Raw genomic sequence first — 20,185 nt, 5'->3', positions numbered from 1 at the left:
AAGTAATGAATACCTTTGAGGTATTAATTGTACAGCTCTTGTACTTGAAACTACTTTAAAATATATTTAAGCAGTAACTGTGTTTGAATCAGAGTGAGAGGTTTATTCAGTTCTCTCTCTAAGATCACAGAATGAATAGGCATGGGTATTAAACAATGCCTTTCAGTTTAATCACCCTTTTGCTGCCTGGATTCTGGAAGAATGTTACTATATAAAACCTGAAAGCCTAAGTATGAATAGAAACATAATTGACAAACTAACTCTTGATATATAGCTTAGTTAAGTGACTAGAACATTAGAATAGTAATCATACAATTTTTTTACTTTAAAGATCTTATTTATTTTTAGAGAGAGGTGAAGGGAGGGAGAGAAACATCAATCAGTAGCCTGGTTGCCTCTCCTGCGCCTGTAACTGGAGACGTGGCCTGCAACCCAGGCATATGCCCTGATCAGAATCAAACAGACCTTTCTCATTTTGGGAGAGTACCCAACCCACTGAGCCACCAGTCAGGGTAGGAATCATGAGATTTTTGACTTTGGTTCCAGTTCTTGATTTGGGGCCTCAGTTTCTTTACTTTCATTAAAAGAGGATTGAACTAAGTTTTTTTCCCCCCCCCAAAGGGCCCTTTACTAGGTGTTCTTGTCCACATTGAGAAACCACTGGACTTATCAGTGAGCTAAGAGCTAGGTAAAGGCCATTATTTGGATTATTCGTTATTTTTTCTCATAGTAATGTTCCTTGTAGATAGAATTACATATTTACAGAGCTATAAGTGCCCAAAGTTTATTTTGCCCAACTCCTTCCCTGACTAAAGAAGACAACTGAAGCTGCAGAAGTAACCTCTGTCAATTAGTACTGCCTGTTGGCAATTTTCTGTCTTTGGAGATTCAAACAAACCAGCATTTTTTAAAGTATCGAATTTCATCTACAGTGTATATATACAGTACTGGGATTGAAACTGTTTCTTAAAATCTCTTAGAACTGTTAGTTTTTTTGACAAAGCAATAAAATTATTAGTATTACAACAAAAAAACCAATAGAATCATAGTTTGGACTACCATTAAAGGTTATATCAACTGAAAAAGTAGGTCATGATAACTGAAAAAATACAAGTGGGTATTGAAGGCCCATGGACACATTAGAGATTGCTTTACAGAAGTGTGAAGGGACTCCATCGTCTGGCAGGGACTTTTTTGCAGGTCGTGGACTTTAAAATTTAGCTAACACCAATTTGTAGTTACCTGTGGATGACAAGAAGAATCTAATTTTTGTATTTTCTCCCCTAAGTCCTACCAGGCTCCCACACCTGCACGAGTTCTTTGACTCAGTGCACGCACAACTAGCCCTCGAGGCTGCTATTCCCAAGTGTTAGCTTATCCAACTCGCTTGGGACGAGTTGTGAGCAGTGGCTGTAGCCTGTTGATCCCATTTCCTTCTGCTCTAGTTCGGGTTAGGGAGTGGCTCTCCCAGGACTTCCACTGTTTTCGTGCTCGGGCACTGGTATTCACGGGGCTCCGGTGCATTGTTTTCTTCTAGGCAGTCAAGGGTAGCGCTTCAGCTTAGACCTTTATTTTGCATTCTGTCGTCTTGGGCTGCAAGTACTCTGTTGTTTCTGCTCTCTCTCCCGTCCTTCCCAGTTTCCTGTTAGCCAAAGGCATCGCTCTTTCTGAGCGAAAAGTTATCAGAATGGAGTGGAACCTCCCGGAAAATGCTCTTCTTCCGTGTGTACCGGATGGGAGTGGGGGTGGCCCAGAAACTGAATGCCTCTGTTGGTAGCACTGAAAGGAAGGACCTGAACCCCAGGCGGGAGAGGTGTGGTTCATTGGAGGAAGGCTGGAGGGTCGTGAGACGGGCAAGGGGCATCGTAAATGCATTTTGGGGGCGGAGGGGACTTTTATCTAGTGGGAGCTCTGCGTAGAGGCCCAAGTGTATCTGGGAGATTCTGGGTCCAGGAGGTGGTGGGGTGCACCCAAAAGGGTGGGAAAGAAACTCTAGGTTCCTTTTCTACCCCAGGGGCCATTCTACTTCTGTTGCCCGTGAACCAGGGAGGGAGCATCGGCACTGTCGGGCTTTCTGGGGGTGGCTGCGGGGGTTTCCCCCCACGCTCGCGTCCATCCTGGGGACCCTAGACCCTGGGGGAAGTGGGAAGTCCTTTTCCCTCAGTCACCCCTATCCTCTATCCACGCTAGTCATATTAGGGTCAGGACCCCTATACCATCCCGAGGCTGGGTGCGCAGGGGTCCCAGGTCTGGCCAGAGCTGGGTGGAGGGCCGAGAGGGCACCTGAGCCGCGCAGACCCTTCCCCCGCTGCGCCCTCTGGGGGAGCAGAAGATGGCGGCGGTAGCTGCGTCGGACTCCAGGCTCGGCTGTGGCAGAGCCCACCCACTGACCGCCGCCGCCCCCTCCGGGCGGTGCTGTGTCCCCGCAGGAGTCGGAGAGGATGGCCGGAGCCGGCAGCCAGCACCCACCTCCAGGGGCCGCGGGAGGAGCGGCCGCCGGGGCAGGCGCTGTGGTCACCCCCGCCGCTGCCTCCGCAGGTCCCGGAGAGGATTCGTCTGACAGCGAAGCGGAGCAGGAGGGACCCCAGAAACTGATCCGAAAAGTGTCTACCTCGGGGCAGATCCGGACGAAGGTGAGGCGGGCCTGAGGGGAGTGTACAAGGCGGGGCGTAGCTGGGCGGGGAGTGGAAGAGACACGCCGCCTGGGGCGCGGGAGCGCAGTGGCGCTCCGGGAAGTGTGGGGGACCGAGGTGGGGGCAGGGCTCATGGGAGCCAGACCAGGGCGCCACTGGAAGGGATTCCCGGGCGCCAGTAGGAGGCAGCAGGGGTGGACTCCAGGGGTCCCGGCGCCTAGAGCTGCAGCTCCGCGGGAGCGTGGGAAAAAGAGAGGCGCTGTGGAGTTCCCGTTCAGGGAACTTAAAAGGAGTCTTTATTTTTGATCCTCCCTGCCGAGCAATAGTTCGGTGGGGTGTTTTGTGTTGTGCAGGGAGAAGAGGGCAGGCCTACGAGCCAGGGTTGCAGTGCCCCTTCACCTTCGCTCATTGCGGGCATCAGTCTGCCCCTTCTCTGGCCCACTTTTACAAGGTGGGCAGGTGACAACTTACAGCCCCTTTGCCTCCCGTTGCGGTTTGGATGGTGGACGCCTTGTGCGACGCCACTGATAATGATACTCCCGGTTATCCGCGCCCTGCGCTTTTCAAATAGCAGCAGGCCAGGCTTTCCAGTTGTAGTTTCCTGTTAAGTGCATAGTGCGTAGTTCATATTACCAACATACCTATGGTTACTTTTAATAGTGAAAGGTAATATCTTTGTATTATATGGAGATTAGCACTCTGTGTTTACTCTTATTATCTAGCAGGTAGTTTTGATCTGTCAGAGCTCAAAGTTGAGATTTTTCATTTGGTCGTGAACTTACACATAGCAAATTCTTAGTCCTGAAGGATAATTTATACTTTCTAATTTTATCAGTTTAAAAACCATTGCATAGAGTCTGTTATCACTGGGAAACTTTAATGAGGAATTTGAAAATGAACTAATAAAATCACTGGATTTGTGTTATGCAAAGGTTAATTTATTCTATATTTTTATTAGAATTTGTTTTCTAAGGTCAATAGACCCCCAATTTGAAAATATAACTTTTATTATATGCCTATGGACTCATTTTTGTATTAGGGTGCCTCCTGTTTTTCTAAAATAAATATAAGAACACATACTTGTTAACATTGCTGTTAGTAAAAAGTAAAGGATTGCTCTAGTCATTTTTTAAGAGTACAGCTTATAATTCTTTTTAATAGTGATACTTATGGATTTTATATCATTTGTGATAAATTAAGAGTATGGGGTTTAATACGTCTTTAGAAGATTAAGGCTAACAAGATAGGAACTTTCCTAACAGTCTCATTAACATTTGAAATCTTAATTTTTAAAAATAGTTCATAAAGTTGTTATTAATGGGCAAAATGGCAGGTTTTAAAAAGTAGTATATTTCATATATTTATATGAAGTTAACATTCCATGCATACTTATATTAAGATTATCCAGTAAATTTATACAGTCTGAAAGAAAATTTAGAGATGGCTCTAATTTGAATTGAGTACAGTAAAACAACAAATTTACTGGGAGTACCACTAAGATTTGTAGATTTTGTGAACTCATAGTAACAGCTTAAAGAGTGATAGCTACTCTTTAAGTTTTATATTACCTATGGTGTGGGGGAAAAGCATGTTAATTGAGACTAAGAGTAAATTAAAACACATTTATTGTTGGTTTCTCATCTTTGTGATAAAAATATTGAACACATATATTTTGCTATGAATAAAGATCATTAGTGCTCCGTAAATGAAATGTTCCTTAAATTTCCCAACATGTGCCTTGGCTGGTGTGGTTCAGTGGATTGAGTGCCCTCCTGGCAAACCAAAGGATCTCCAGTTCCATTCCCAGTCAGGCCACATGCCTGGGTTGTGGGCCAGGTCCCTAGTTGGGGACGTACAAGAGGCAGTTGTACATTGAAGTTTCTCTGTCTTTCTCCTCCCTTCCCCTCTCTAAAGATAAATAAATAAAATCTTAAAAGAAAATTCCCAATATGTATGTAATTTCAGAAATTTTGCAGTTTATTTTAGCATGTATAAGTGCATGTAAGTTAATCAGTATTTTCTTATAAACACACCTGAGACCAGGGCCTAAAACCGCCGAGAGCAGTGAGCCTCAGCCGCCCTGCCTGCCCATACCCCCCAATCCAGACTGTTCGTGTATGCCACAGATCTCGTCTGTTGCATTTCTTCAGCACATATGCTGATTCTCAGGGAAGAGGGCAAGAACAGTGAGGGAATTAACAGAATGAGAACTGGTAGATTTAATATTGGCTCCCAGTCTTAATTGCGATCCAGATAACAGTTAAGGGAAAAGATCTTTAGAAAAAGACAGATACTTGCTTGATCTCTTCCACAGAATATGTAAAATCCTGGAGGAGAAGAGGCCTCAGGACTAAGCCAAGACTTACTGGTTCTTAAGACAGCAGTAGTTCTTTTCCTACATCCTAACATAGAGAGGCCATCATGTCTGACAGGTTGTGATCACTAGTCGTAGCCTGAGATGGCGTGTGTGGCACATGTACACATACCTATATACATGTATACATGCTTGTGTTACAGTATGCATATGTATGCTCTTTATAAAGCATTTATGCATAGATGTACAGAGGGCTTAGAGCAGAATGAGTTACACACAGATAAAAAATTCTTAAATGAATGACTGTACATGGTATATACTTACATATAATGCTTCATATAGAGAGATATTACTGTTAAGATGTAGTGCTTATTTTAGTTACCATTAAAATCCTTAGGGTCCTAGAACTGTTTGGCATCTAGTTTAGGTCTGGAGTGAAAAAAGGCCACTTACTTTAAGTAATTACCTTATTCAAAGTGTTATCTTTTGATGTAAATATGGTTAATGTTTAAATAATTTGAATGTTAGAAGGGAAACAATTTATTGTGGCATTTGAAAAATGTTTAGACTTTTTTTAATCAAAAAAGCAATTCATCATATAATATGACATTCAAAGAGTGTGAGAGAGGATATTTGGTGAATAGAGGATTGTGAATGGAATCTCCCCTTACCCCAGACTTTCTATTCTCCCTCTCAGAGGACAGTTTCTTGGTGTGCGTCTAGAAAATGTTTATACACATACACATATTTCTTTAAAATATACTAATGGGAACATTCTATATACATGCTGTGTCTCGTTTTTGGGGAAATATGATATGGAGATAATTTCTTTTTACTGATGGCAAAGTATTACATTATATTAGGTAGAACTAAGTGCAGTTGCTATGTTGGTAGCCAGAAATGGTCAAAAGTACAATGGTAATTGGCAGGGGCTGGGAGGTGGGAGACGTGAGGAGGTGTCTGTCAAAGAGTAGAAACTTTCAGTTATTAGATGAGTAAATTTGGGGTATCTGCTGTACAACATAGTGACTATAGTTAATAATACTATATTGTATACTTGAAATTTGCTAAGAGGCTAGATCTTAAGCATTCTTTTTTTTTTCTTTTTAGAGAGAGGGGAAGGGAGGGAGAAAGAGGGAGAGAAACATCAGTGTGTAGTTGCCTCTCATGTTCCCCCCAACTGGGGACTTGTACTGCAACTCAGGCATGTGCCCTGATTGGGAATTGAACCAGCAACCCTTTGGTTTGCAGGCTGGCACTCAATCCACTGAGCCACACCAGCCAGGACAACATTAAACATTCTCTTACCACACACAAAATAGGTCACTGTGAGATGATGGATGTATTAATTAACTTAATTTTGATAATATTTCACAGGGTGCATCTCTGTTAACTTATCACATTGTATACTTTAAGTATGTGCAATATCACTTGTCAATTACATCTCAATAGAGCTGGAAAAAATCGACAAAAATGGGAAACTTCATATGGTTCAACCCAACCTGATATATCTTCATTTAATTAAACAATTCCCTATGGAAAGAAATAGGTGTTATTTTAGGACAGCACTAATCTCAGGTTTTACTTTCTCCCGCTGGATATGATATTCTTCTAAGTGAAGAATAAGGGTGGCATGCTTTTAAAATTAGTGTGGTTGAATAAAATCCTCATGGATTTTTTATTAAAATAAAATAAAATAAAATAAATAAAATCCTTCTAGGACCCTCCTCATTTGCCCATATTATATATCTCTTCATTATCTGTTTCTCCCCTGGTTTCTTTGTTTTTGGTGTTCTTTCTCTGTTTGTCACTTGATTCCTTTCTCTGTAATAGCTTAGTGGAATTTCAGATAGTTTCATCTAGCTACCGAGGTGGTAAACACCAGATCAGGGGTGTCAGACTCATTTTCACCAGGGGCCACATCAGCCTCCTGGTTGCCTTCAAATGGCCGAATGTAACTTCAGGACTGTATAAATGCAACTTACTCCTTTACAGTTAAGTGAGAGCTCAGCACTGCTGCTGGGTAGAAACAAAGTGCAGGGCCAGATAAAACAAGGTGGAGGGCCGGGTTTGCCCTGTGGGCCTTGTGTTTGCCACCTGTGCACTAGATCGTTTTATGGCTGCCTCTATTTCTCCAAAGGGTGGGGAAACATATGTAAAAGTGGAAATAGTGTTGATGTGGGGATGCCAAAGGGAGCTGTAACTCATTGTAGTCTCTCTCTCCCTTTTTACCCTTGGCTCATATTCCTAAAGTCTTAATTTTGTCCTGAGGTAGTTGACTTTACATTCTGATTTGTGATTGTAGAGAATTTCACAGGTACTTCCTGAGGATGAGACGATCTGAAACAATGTCAACACAAACTCCAGCCCGCTTGATTTTGTACATGAATGTGAAGGAGGATGTGTTTGCTTTTTGTTCACTCATAAATACCGTAGCCTTTCTTTCATTTTGCAGGGAATGGCTAGAGGAAGGAACCTTTGGTCGGGTTTATGGTCTAGGATTGTTCACCCATCATAAGCTGATAGTATAAACAAATGGGAACCATCTCAATTACATTTTCTGATATTACCAAGGTCTTGAAGCTTCATGTATCAAAAATATATCCTAATGGGTTTATGATGATCTCATTTATTTTTTGACGTTTACATGTCTCCCACAGTTAATTTTGAATATCTTTAAATGAGTCTGAATTTAGGTTAAACCTGCCTAAGTAAAACACTGGAAAGCTTTTCAGAGCTTTGTGACATTATACTTGGATTAAGACATCTCTCGAAGCCCATTAAGAAAAGAATAATCACATTTTTCAATTAGTACCTTCGTTATTATTCAACATGAAGGATATAAGAATAAACTATTGTACTTTTATGGTAAGGCAGTATATAAAAATATTGATTTGTATTTTTTACTGCTTATGGGATGCAGTTTGTGCATTTAAAACAGTATCATTTATCAGAAATGATGGGTAAAGTGAACTGAAAATTGCTCTGCATTTTTCAAATTGTGGCAGCGTAATAGTGGGTTATAATGGTTTGCATTCAGCATTTAAAACAGAAATGTCATAGATTAGAAAATATTATTTAAAACTTTTACCAACAGTTCTGGGTGGAATCATTGAATTGGGTAATCATCCAAATAGGATGAGAAACCAAGCCATGGCCAGAAGATTGTTAAGAAATGCAAATAAATAATATTGACAGGCTTATTGTTCAGAAACTCAATATGATAGGAGAGGCAAGTGGGAACTTTTACATTTCGATAGGTGATGAGCAGGAGGATATCTTAAAAAATAAGAATAATTTACATTTATCTAGGGCAGAAGTCAGCTTGTTTCTATAAAGGGCCAGGTAGTAAGTATTTGCCACTCTGTGGGCCATAAAGTCTGTGAGACAAAACAACCCAGCTCTCCTGTTGTGTAAAAGCAGCCAGAGACCATGCTCAGTAAATGAGGGTGGCTGTGTGCCAGCAAAACTTAAAATACCCTGAAATTTGAATTCATAAAATTTTCATGTGTTGAGAAATATTCTTTTAAGAAAAATGCATTTAAATATGTAAAAACCTTCCTCGCTCATGGCTGTGCAAAACCAAGTGCCGGGAGGATGTGCCCATAGATTTGGTTTATGGGAGGTAGTTTGCTGACCCTTATTGTACACAGTGGAAAATTAGGTTTGCAAAGCACTGTGAAGTGAAGGTGCTGCTAAATTCAGTCATCATGTAAGGGACCAAATAAAGCTAGATTTCAATCCATTTAAAAATCTCATCTTGTAGAACGTTTTATTTTTAGCTTGGTTTGCGTCTTTGCTTCCATTTTAATGTGAACTAAATATAGACTGGAAACTTTGAGTCTTGGTACAGTAATATATGGTATAACAGCTTTCTTTCCATTTTGATTGCCAATTAAACATGATATCCCATTATTAAAGATAAGAGGCATAATAAATAATTTACTAAGCCTTTACATATAACTTCAGATGCATTATTTGAAAGTATCTAAATTTGGAAGCTTTCACTCAGCCTAAGGTTGCACGTTAGCCGCCGTGGTGGGAGTTGTTGAAAGGTTGCGTGAAACCACTGCTCTGCGTGACTCGGACTCCTGTCTGTCTCTAGGGCACAGTGTTTCACTCGTGCTGGGTTTGCTGGGCTTTACCTACTCAGGAAATGTGTTTATAAGCAAAGGTTTTAATTAGAGAGTTTGTTTTGTGTCTAAAAATAGGCCTTTACAAAAACTGTAACATGTTAGAACATTACATTTTCCCTTGGTAAATGTGTTTGGTCTTGTATTTTTCTCTGTGAATATATATATATATAGTTGCTTGAAAGCGCATTTGTATTTTTGGTTTTGTTAAGTGGTTTAACATCAATAACCATTATTAATAGTAGCCTTAATTTAGGATTCGATATATATTGTTTCTATTTTATATTGTTGCTTATTTTTTCAAAGGAACATATATGGTAATAGTGTCCTCCCCTGTGCTTTTTGTTGTGAGGATAGTTGAAAGACTGTTAGGCTTTTTTTTGATAGCAAGGAAATACGACTAACTTTATTGATTGTGAAGCTGGAATCTCTCCTCTTGCGGTGCTGTTTGAATACCAGGACATTTTCAAACCACCAGAATATAGTTTAGTATAATAAATCTTTTTTTATATAAGCTTGGAGCACTTGTGTCAGAAATTTAAAAATGTCTTTCTACTTAGAGCTTTATTGTTTATGTGGTAGTGTTTGAAACATGATCTTATCTAACTGTTATGTGACATTAATCTGAATTTTACACATCTAAAACTGTGACTGAGTCTGACTCTCTGCTGGGGAAATGGCAGGCCTGGAACTCAAAATCAGGTCTTCTCACTGCTGAGCTGTGATCCCTTGGCACAGAGTGGATACGATGGAGGGGCCCAGATACCTCCTCTGAGTAGTCCCATAAGCTTCTTGGGTTTGGAACTTTACATTTGCAGTGTGTTGTACGGGTGTGTGCAGGCTGTGTCCTCACTTCCTTCCCCTTTGCCCACTTCTTGCCCTCCTCCTTCTCTCTCATAACTTCATTCCCCTTCTCTCCCTCCCTTTCTCCTCCTTCCTGCCTTGGCCTTTGTTAGTATTTTTTAAAATCTGTGAACATTTCTCACCAGTGTTTCAGGTTTCATAATGCCTTTTTGAATTTGAATCCCATGTTTCATGTGATAAGTTTAAGAGTATGTATATGAAAAGTAAAATTTGGAATAAAAAATTTCAGTTGAAATTTATATTAATTTTAATTACTGTTAGGAGAATCATGGAATTCTTTGAAACGATGTTTAGGATACACTTAGAAGAACTCCTTATAGGTTTCAAACTCTTCAAATAGGTTTTCAAAGAACTGTTAGTTTCAATGGCATGAGGTAAGATGCTATTTTTTAAAAGGTCATGATATAGTGTTAAAAAGAATTATATGAAGTAATTTTCCTTTTGGCCTATTCAGGCATAGTTGAAGAAAAAATATGACTAAAATTTATTTTTAAGTAGCTAAGGAATGAAAATGACATTTTTGGGGCCCAGCTTTCTCCAGCTCCCTTTTATTTATATAAGAAAAGGTGCCAAGGTATATACCTCAGTGGCTATACTATTTTGAGTTGGATTATTTGTACTAATATATATAGCACTTTAAAGTTATGTTATGCTATTTCTATGTGTATGAATATATAATATCTCTGTAATTTGTGAAGCACAGTGGACTCTCGTGAATTGGCTTTAGAACTAGAACGTTGCCAGTACCGTGCATCTACCTACGTGTGGCTTCTCTTTTTTACTCCTTTGTTGCCCTTCGGTGTGTTCAGAAAGGTTTTTATGGTGTTCCAAGCACTGTCATCCGTGTCAGGAATAGAGCTATATAGAACAAAAATAGGCAACAACCTCTACTCATGTAGCTCACATTTTAATGCAAGAAGAATTTACAAACCTTGTGTAAAATGCATAATGTGTTATAAGGTGAGAAGTGCTATCAAGGAAAATAAAGCATGAATGGGAGCAGGAGTGAGGTGGGAAGGGGAGGTCTTCCTGAGAAGGTGACATCTGAGCACTGGTTTTGAGGGAGTGAGCCCTGCAGACCTCTGGGGAAAGAGCAGCGGAGGGAGAAGGAACAGTATCTTCGAAGACCAAGAGACAGAAGCTACAACAAGAGGGGTTGGTGGGGCTGAAATGGGGTTGGGGGAGCATTTAGAAAGTGGGATGTAAATTAATTGTGTCAGAGAGTAAGGTACTATAGAGAAGAATTCTTAGTTGGGGTTCATTTACTCCATAGCATGGATGGGGTTCAGAGGGCTCCCCAAACTTTGTTTATGTGTATGCACCTCAGAGACAAAACCCCTGATTTGAAAAGGGAATTGTGGTACACACAATAAAAGATAGATGAACAATACACACACATTATAACCATTGTTATCATTTGCAGAAATGCTGAAATTAAGGGTTGGGTTCAATGAAATGAAATAGAAGCAGCATAGATAGTAGCAAGGTTCCTTGGAATAGTTAGGTAATGTTGGGTTTACTTCACTGCTCTTTCCTGTATTGTTAAGTGACCTTAGTCATGTTCCTTAATGTTATAGAAAATGCCATGCTCATCAGTACCTGTGTTTCTCCTGTTCTTCCTGGTCTACCTTTAGAGTTCATTTACCCCCTGCATATAGGTGAGTTCAGGCCAGTGGAATATGAGTGGGAGTAATGTTTGTCACTTGGGCCTCTAAAGCTGTTTTGGGGGCCTTCCATGCTCTCTCTTCCCTCACCTGTCAGCTAGATGTGGATTATCAAGTAAAAGGAGTTTGGAATCCTTACAACTTTATGGAGCAGAGCCTCTAATGCTCCTGCCCCCAAATCACATTGCATTGTGGCGCAAGAGGGAAAATAAGCCCCTGACCTTTCAACTTTGGTTGCTAACAGCAGTAAGCATACTCTTACCAACTGACTTCATCTCTCTGAACCTCAGATTTCCCATTTGCAAAATGGATATAGTGATTTCCTGGTAATCCTCATTACCACCTACAAGGTGGTAATGAGGATTAAAGAAGTCATTAAAATATAATTTAAAAAAGAAGTACAGAGTATGCTTTTGTATCTCTGATTATTAGAATTATTTTTAGAAATTGGTATAAAATTGTAATAACTTAATTATTCTTGATTTGTTTTCTAAATAATTTAAGCAGTAGGATATATAGACTATTTAAGGCTTGATAAAACTATTATAACGTGCTCTAAATAAGAAATCTGTTTTTACAAAAAAGGTATCATATGCCTCACGATGAAACTACACTACCACCTTATTGTGCCACAGAGATCAAACCTGAACCTGATTAGGCAGCTGGATCCATCTGCGAATTTGCAGAAAATAAAGGCCAGAGGAACACATACCATTGTTTGGATAAGTAATACAGGGATGGACAAATGGATAGATACGTGATAAATCAAATATAGAAAAATGCTAATTGTAGGACCTAGCTGCTCGTTATATGCATGTGCGCTATATAATTGACTCAACTTTTCTGGTGATAAACGGGAAAAAACTATTAAATTTTACACATCAGTATTTTGTAATAAATGTCTTTGCAACCATGAAGAACCCTTTAGACATGTGAAAACTCATACTGTAGGTGCAACAAAGATAGGCTTGCTCTGTTTGATGATTTTGGTAAGAACCAACCTGTTTGTGATGTATGTTACAAGGGTCAATAAATGACCACTTGGAGGTGATAATGGAAATAATTGGCCAAGTGGGCTTTTATGTGCTTTCGTGGCCAAATCTTGATCTCGAAATGACCTTCCTTCTATATACATCCCAGTCTCCCCTTCCTCGCCTTTTATTTTCTCCTCAGTCCGAAGTGTCTGGTTTTTGCCCCAACCACTTCACAAAAACTTTTGCAAGAATCACTAATGACCTAATTGCCAAAATCCAGTGGTCTCTTTTTAGTTTTCACTTTAGTGTATTCCTTGCCAGTTATGACATTGTTGACCCCTTTTTCCCCTTCCTATCTTCCCCTTTGCTTTCAGGGTTTAAATTTCTATTTATCATTCTTAATATGTTTTTATTGCCCCTACCCCTCATTCTTTTTTTAAAAAAATTATTTTCAGAGGGGGGATGGGAAGGAGAAAGAGAGAGGGAGAAATATCAATGTGTGGTTGCCTCTCATGCGCCCCCTACAGGGACCTGGCCTGTAACCCAGGCATGTGCCTTGATGGGAATTGAACTGGCTACTGGGCCATTCCAGCCAGGGCCATCCCTGATTCCTTTTGGGAATGCTGAATGTTTCTGTTTCTTAGGATTCTATTTTAATTCGATTTGTGCCCTCCTTAGTGAATCTGATGGNAAAGAGAGAGGGAGAAATATCAATGTGTGGTTGCCTCTCATGTGGTTGTCCCTACAGGGACCTGGCCTGTAACCCAGGCATGTGCCTTGATGGGAATTGAACTGGCTACTGGGCCATTCCAGCCAGGGCCATCCCTGATTCCTTTTGGGAATGCTGAATGTTTCTGTTTCTTAGGATTCTATTTTAATTCGATTTGTGCCCTCCTTAGTGAATCTGATGGATTCGATTAGGCTTCAACTATTGGGAAGAGTGTAGCAGTCTTTCTTCTGAGATTTGGACCTATGTTTTTCCTTTTCTCCTAGCCACTTAAACATAGTCCCATAGCCATCTCAGCCTCTATGTTCTCAAACTGAGTAGGTATGTACACAGTTTTTCCACCTCCAGTCCAGATTTTGTTTCATGGTCTGTAACTGTCTACTGGGTGCACAGGCCCTGGAGTTTTCCAGGTGGTGGAGGCCAAGGTCAGTCCCCACTTGTGTTCTGCCTGGGCCATGCTATAAAGCAATCTGAGATGACTGCTACTTGTGCTAGGCTTAAAGATTCCCAGGCTGCAGCCAAGTTGTGAATCTTGGTTGCCTGCTCCTAGTACCAAGCCTAGCACCCCTTAGCAAGCAGTACAGAGGCAGGGGCTCACTGAGCCCAGCTCTTGCTTGTTTGAGAGGATTTAGGAAGTTGTGAAGCTTTTATATCTTGTGGAAGGATTTGCTTTATAGTTACCCCTGACTTTTTGTCTTGCTGATCATCTCCATGAACTTCATTTGCCTTCAGCAAATATCCTGCATTCATTGCCTACTCTGGGTAGGGAAATGCTGGGGCCTGGGGATACAGCAGTGTACAAAGCTCAGTCAGCATTCACCAAATTCAGTCAATTCTGTATTTCTATACATCATCTCATTTAATCCTCACAATGAAACTAACAAGTGGGTAGGTACAATTACCCTCATTTTTGAAACAAGGAACTCGATGACTAGATAAGTTGCCCAAGGTCACTCAGCTGTCAGGTGACTTGTTTCCTGCCTGATTTAACTATTATGATACCCTCTTCCTTTGCTGCATGTGTTTGTTGTGAATTCATCTCTTCATTTCCATTTCCATTGCTGCTTACCCTAACTTTTACTTAACCTGGATCGTTTACCGCTTGGGTTTTGTCTGTAGTCATTCTCTATTCCTCCTCTAGAGAGTTATCTTATAAAGGAGAAGTATGATTATAATACGTTTTTAATAAACTCTTAGGCATTGTCAATTTCTACTGGGATAAAGTCTAAATTTCTTAGCACAGCTTGGTAGGTCTTTCTCAATATGATACTGAATTACCTGTCCATTCCACCAGTATTTGAATACTGTCGTTTGTGTTGTAATGGCAAATTAATATAAAAAATCCTACTTATGAGAGCTTATTTTCAAGTGAGAGAGAAGTTAATAAACATGTAAACAAATGTATAAAATAGCAGATGTTCACAAGCATAATGAAGGAAGATAAAACAGGTCCAGGAGGAGGGAGTGATGGATTGGTGTATGTGTATGCATGTGTACTAAGTATTTTGGGTGGTCCAGGAAGGACTCTCTTTGATGAGGTGTGTTTAAACAGCTCTGAGCCATGCAGGTATCTGGTGTCAGAGTATCCCCGGCAGAGTCAGCGCCTTGGCTTGCCTGTCACTGTCATCCGATGGCCAGTTATGTCAAACTCTTCTCTGTTGTCAGGGTAGGGCAGGTACTGTCCTCCCTTCAAGTGTTTGCATGTGTTATGTCACCGACCTGGAATACCCCCTATTTCTTTTTTCTCTCTCTGATTTGTTTTTATATACTATTTCCCTACATTTCTGAAAATAGTCGAAGTGGTTTACATTCCATACTGTATATTAAACTTAGGTAAAATATAGATAGGACTATGAGACCAAGAGGAAGGTTAGGTTAGTCTATAGAGCAGGTTGTCTGTTCTCCCCCTCGCCCCCCCTCCCGTATATACAAATATATTTAAAGATGAGTTATAAATTTGGCTCCAAGTTTTCTGGCAACCAAGGCAACAAGCTCATTTACAGAATTCCTATTGTCCGTGGTGAAAAAGCCCTCTAGATTTGAGCAGGAAAAAAAGTTTTCCTCGGTCTCAAAGACATGTGTGGTCAGTCTTCCACATGGGAGTCACAGAGGGATGATGCGGATGCTCCCCTTGACTATATCACAACGTGTACACGAGCAGTGTCCTCATCACACCCTCCTTGTAAGGTCTGGTTATAATCCTAACTAACTTCCTGACAGCGTTTCTGCAGGGGACTTAAGGCAGTTTTAGTTATGGCAGTTTTAGTTCTGGTCATAAAATGCAAATTATTTTTGAAGAGTGAATAAATGGCATGACAATCCTCTTGTTAAAATGGGCATCTGTTGAAACACTTCCAAAGTATTATAGAATCTCAGGTTATCTGTTATTTTTATTTGTTCAGATGTAATTGGTAAGATGTGATTGAGTGGTTGTTCTTAGCTGTTACTGGGTAGAAAAATCTGAAGGTTTTTTGTGGCTCTCAACTTCATATCTCTAATAAAATGGTTCTACAACCAGGTTTTTAAAAAATATGTGTGGAACTTCTGGTCAAGAAGGTGGTAGAGGTAAATACACCTTGCCTCCTCGAATGACCACATCAAATTTACAACTAAACTGGAGTATAACCATCACTCAGAACTGTCAGAAATCGAGTTGGATAGAAGTCTGACAACTGTGGAATTAAAGAAACCACATCCATCCAATTGGTAGGAGGGGCAGAGATGTGGAACAAGCTGGTCCCACATCCACATTTGGTTGATTAAAAAAAAAATTCAAGAAGGATATCTTGGGAACAAGGAGTACCAGTCCAACACCAGGCCCCCCAGCCCAGGGTTTCAGTGCCAGGAAGGTAAGTCCCCATAACTGCTGGCTGCAAAAACCAGCGGGGTTGAGTTGGTTGAGGAAACTTCTGGAGTTCCAGGCAGTTCCTCTTAAAAAGCCCCCCCACAGATTTACTCTGACTCACTTCTCCAGAGTGCCAGCACCAGGGTAACAGCTTGAAAGGCACCAGTGGCATACAGGGAGGAACAAAAGTGTCTGGCATCTAGGTGGCAGCTGGGAGTAAGCTTTCAAGGAGAAAGAAAGGCAAGTGGCTTTTTTCTGAACCCTCTCCCCACAGATCCACAGAGCCAGCAGATGGGTGTCATACCTGAGACTCCAGCAACTTGGCAAACACTGTTTGTCCCATCCTGGAGATCCCCTGAGACTCCTATCATGTTCAACTTACAGGCCTACCCAAGCTGTAAAGAGATTTTTCCATATGAATGGCTGGCCTTCCTCAAGCTTCACAACTTCCTAAATCCTCTCAAACAAGCAAGAGCTGGGCTCAGTGAGCCCCTGCCTCTGTACTGCTTGCTAAGTGGTGCTAGGCTTGGTACTAGCAGCAGGCAACCAAGATTCACAACTTGGCTTTAGCCTGGGAATCTTTAAGCCTAGCACAAGTAGTAGCCATCTCAGATTGCTTTATAGCGTGGCCCAGGCAGAACACAAGTGGGGACTGACCTTGGCCTCCACCACCTGGAAAACTCCAGGGCCTGTGCACCCAGTAGACAGTTACAGACCATGACAGAACACCACCACCCTGCTCCTGCACAGCTGATCCTCCTCGGAGGGTGGAGGTTGGTGGTCAGTGGTTCTTGTAGCTGACTGACCTGGGTAAATCCCTTCCATTTACCTTCCAGTAGCAATCAAGGCTTAACTACAAGAGGAAATTGTAGTCAGCCAACATGAAAGGTACACCTCGAATACCCAGCTTGGGTGATGGGGAGACTGTGCCACCGGACCCTAGAGGACACCTACTACATTAGGCCATGCTACCAAGACAGGGAGTCATTGCAACTCTGTCTGATACATAGAAACAAACACAGGGAGGCTGCCAAATGAGGAGACAAAGAAAAATGGCCCAAATGAAGGAACAGATCAAAACTCTGGAAAAAAATTAAACAAAAGGGAGATAAGTAATCTGTCAAATGCAGAGTTCAAAACACCGGTTATAAGGATGCCCAAGGAACTCAGTGAGGACCACAACAGCATAAAAAATATCCAGTCAGAAAGGAAGGATTCATTAATTGAATTAAAAACATTTTATAAGGAAACAGCAGTAGAGTAGATGAAGCTGAGAATCAGATAAATGATTTGGAACAAAAGGAAATAAAAACAAGCAATCAGAATAACAAGAAGAAAAAAGAATAAAAAAGCAAAGATAGTATAAGCAGCCTCTAGGACAACTTCAGTCATACCAACATTTGCACCATAGGGGTGCCAGAAGGAGAAGAGAAAGAGCAGGAAATTGGAAATCTGTTCCAAAAAATAATGAAAGAAAATGTCTCTAATGTGGTGAAGGAAATCGACATAGAAGTCCAGGAAGCACAGAGAGTCCCATACAAGAGGGACACAAAGAGGCCCACACCAACACACATAATTAAAATGCTAAAGACTAAAGATAAAGAGAGAATCTTAAAAGCAGCAAGAGAAAAGAACTTAGTTACCTACAGGCGAGTTCCCATAAGACTGTCAGCTGATTTCTTAAACTGCAGGCTAGAAGGGATTGACAAGAAATATTCAAAGTCATGAAAAGCAGGAACCTAAAGCCAAGATTGTTCTATGCAGCAAAGATATCATTTAGATTCAAAGGGTAGAAAAAGAGCTTCCCAGACAAGAAAACAATAAAGAGTTCATCACCAAACCAGTATTAAATGAAATGTTAAAGGAACATATTTAAGAAAGAGAAGATCAAAGCTGTGAACAATAAAATGGCAATAAAATACATATCTGTCAGCAATTGGTTCTAAAAACAAACCAAGCAACCAAGAACAACAGAGACAGAATCATGGGTACGGAGAGCATTTTTGTGGTTGCCAGACGGGAGGGGGATGTGGGGAAATGGGTGAAAAGGTAAGGGGGTTAAGAAATACAAATAGGTAGTTACAAAATAGCCATATGGATATAAAGTATAAATAGGAAATGGAGTAGCCAGAAAACTCACATGCATGACCCATGGACATGAACAGTGGTGGGGGGATTGTGTGAGGGAGTCGGGGTGCTGGGTGGAGAGGGGCAAAGGTGGCAAAATTGGGACAACTGTAATAGTGTAATCAATAAAATATAATTAAAAACTAAATAAACTACAATATAAGAAATACAAAACGCATGCAGTGTTTTACAAGTGCATTGTACATTAAGAAGATGTGTGTGTTTTAGGATACTATGAAAACATTGTTGACATGGACTCATGGGCTTCCGAAAATGTTTTGGGGATAATTGCACAGTATTATCTAAGCTGTGTTTTGTTTGGAGAGATAGCTGTGAGGGTATCCAAAGGATGAGCAGGGCAAGCAAAGTCCCTGAGGTGAAAACACCCTTGACACAGTCCAGAAATGTTAAAAGGGTAAGAATGGGTAGAGCAAAGTGAGGGAGGGAAAAATACGGTCAAGTAGCCGGAAAAAACTATCAGGTCAGGGAAACAAACAGCAAGTAGGTTATTGTGATGGTTTCTGAGAAGTAAAAATACATTTTTAGCACCGTAGCTGGTGCTTAATTTTCATTTAATAGATACTAATTATTATAGTAAGATTAAAATAGTACAGTTGCTCTTCCATAGCTAGTTTGATCTTTACAATAAAATCAGCATCTAAAACAAACTCTTCTAAAACAAACTCTTTAGAAGATGGGCAAGAAATGAAGCAATAGCTAGAAGAGCAATCTAGGGGTCAGATGTGGGCTTTTTGTTTTTTAGGTGAAAGGTGTTTTTTTTTTTTTTTTTAGGTTATGGAAGGGTGTGTTTGTAGTCTGAGGAGAATAATTCAGTTGAGAAGGAAGATTAGATGATGCAGAAAGAGGAGAATTACTGGGGAACAATGTTCTTAAATATGCGGGGCAGGATGTGGTCTTCTGAGGAGCTGGTCTTTGCTGGGAGCAGGACAGTGTAGTCACCGTATGCAGTGGGGACAGGGCAGGTACCTGCTTCTGGCAGTTCTGTCATTTTCAGTTCTCTTGGTGGAGCAAGAAGCTAGGTCAGCTGAGAATCAGCACAGAAGATACTAGAACTTTGAGGGAAAGGTATGAAATACTAGAATAGGAGAGGGCAAAAGTGAATAGAGCAGAGAAATGCAGTGTCAGCATCAAGTGACATTTAGGGCACATTTGAAGCGGGTGACCATAAATTTAAGGTAAGCACTGTCAGTCTGGCTGTAGGGCCATGTTTACTTTCATGGGTGAAGGCATGGGGTAAGGAGTACTGGGTTAAACCAGTGTTGTGGTTTTTCTAATTAAATATGACAAAACAGGAAGGGGAACAGGGGGATTGAGGATGGATACAAAGGAGAGATTAAAACGACAAGTTCTGGAACTTACATTGCGTAGAGAATGAGCACTCGAGACAGATCGTTTGAAGTGAGCTTGGGTCCAAGCAGCTAAGGAAGGGTGGGAGAGAACATCATTGCACAGAAGTAAACTTCAGTCATGCGAATCAAAAAGAAGAAATAAGACTACGAAAAGAAGCTATATAGTTTTAATTATCAGTAAAATACAAAGAATATTTTACTAAAGACATGAAAAAAGAAAGTTCCTCAAAGAAATAAATCGATGTGGTTTCGGATCTTAAAAATATATAAATGACAAACTTAACATGAATAACTCCTGAGTCCCAGTTTCTACTCTTAATGGTTTAATCATGGAACCTAAGTACTGGTTTCCTTGTAGGTAACTAGGAGTCTTAAGGGTCTTGTGAGGATTTAAGAGATCAAATCCTTAACTCTGCCTGATAGTAATGCTTGTACTTGTTAGCAGTATATTCCAGAATCTTAAGGTGAATGGGACTTTTTCCAGAAGGTGCTTCTCTACATACAAGTGTGCAAACGAGTGAGCTGCTAGTGAAA

At 40.7% G+C, this 20,185-nt stretch overlaps 1 protein-coding gene across 7 annotated transcripts in view; it reads left to right on the top strand.

Moving 5' to 3' along the window:
- Nucleotides 1–20,185, top strand: part of DGKH (diacylglycerol kinase eta) — a 210,297-nt gene that overhangs the window by 4,921 nt on the left and 185,191 nt on the right. For 6 of the 7 annotated variants that reach the window (XM_037060214.1, XM_037060225.1, XM_037060193.1 and 3 more), the window contains exon 2: nt 2,430–2,633. In XM_037060214.1, the coding sequence (XP_036916109.1) occupies nt 2,430–2,633 (204 nt within the window). Of the gene's footprint in view, nt 1–704; nt 1,814–2,429; nt 2,634–20,185 lie in introns of those variants that run through there. The other variant, XM_037060207.1, reaches the window with a different exon arrangement.

The sequence above is a fragment of the Sturnira hondurensis genome, unplaced genomic scaffold, assembly GCF_014824575.4.
Source record: "Sturnira hondurensis isolate 20B ecotype Veracruz unplaced genomic scaffold, ASM1482457v3 Scaffold0001074, whole genome shotgun sequence".
NCBI classification, from domain to species: Eukaryota; Metazoa; Chordata; class Mammalia; order Chiroptera; family Phyllostomidae; genus Sturnira; species Sturnira hondurensis.
Note: the sequence above shows the minus strand (reverse complement) of the source record. Positions and strands in the feature narration are given on the sequence as shown.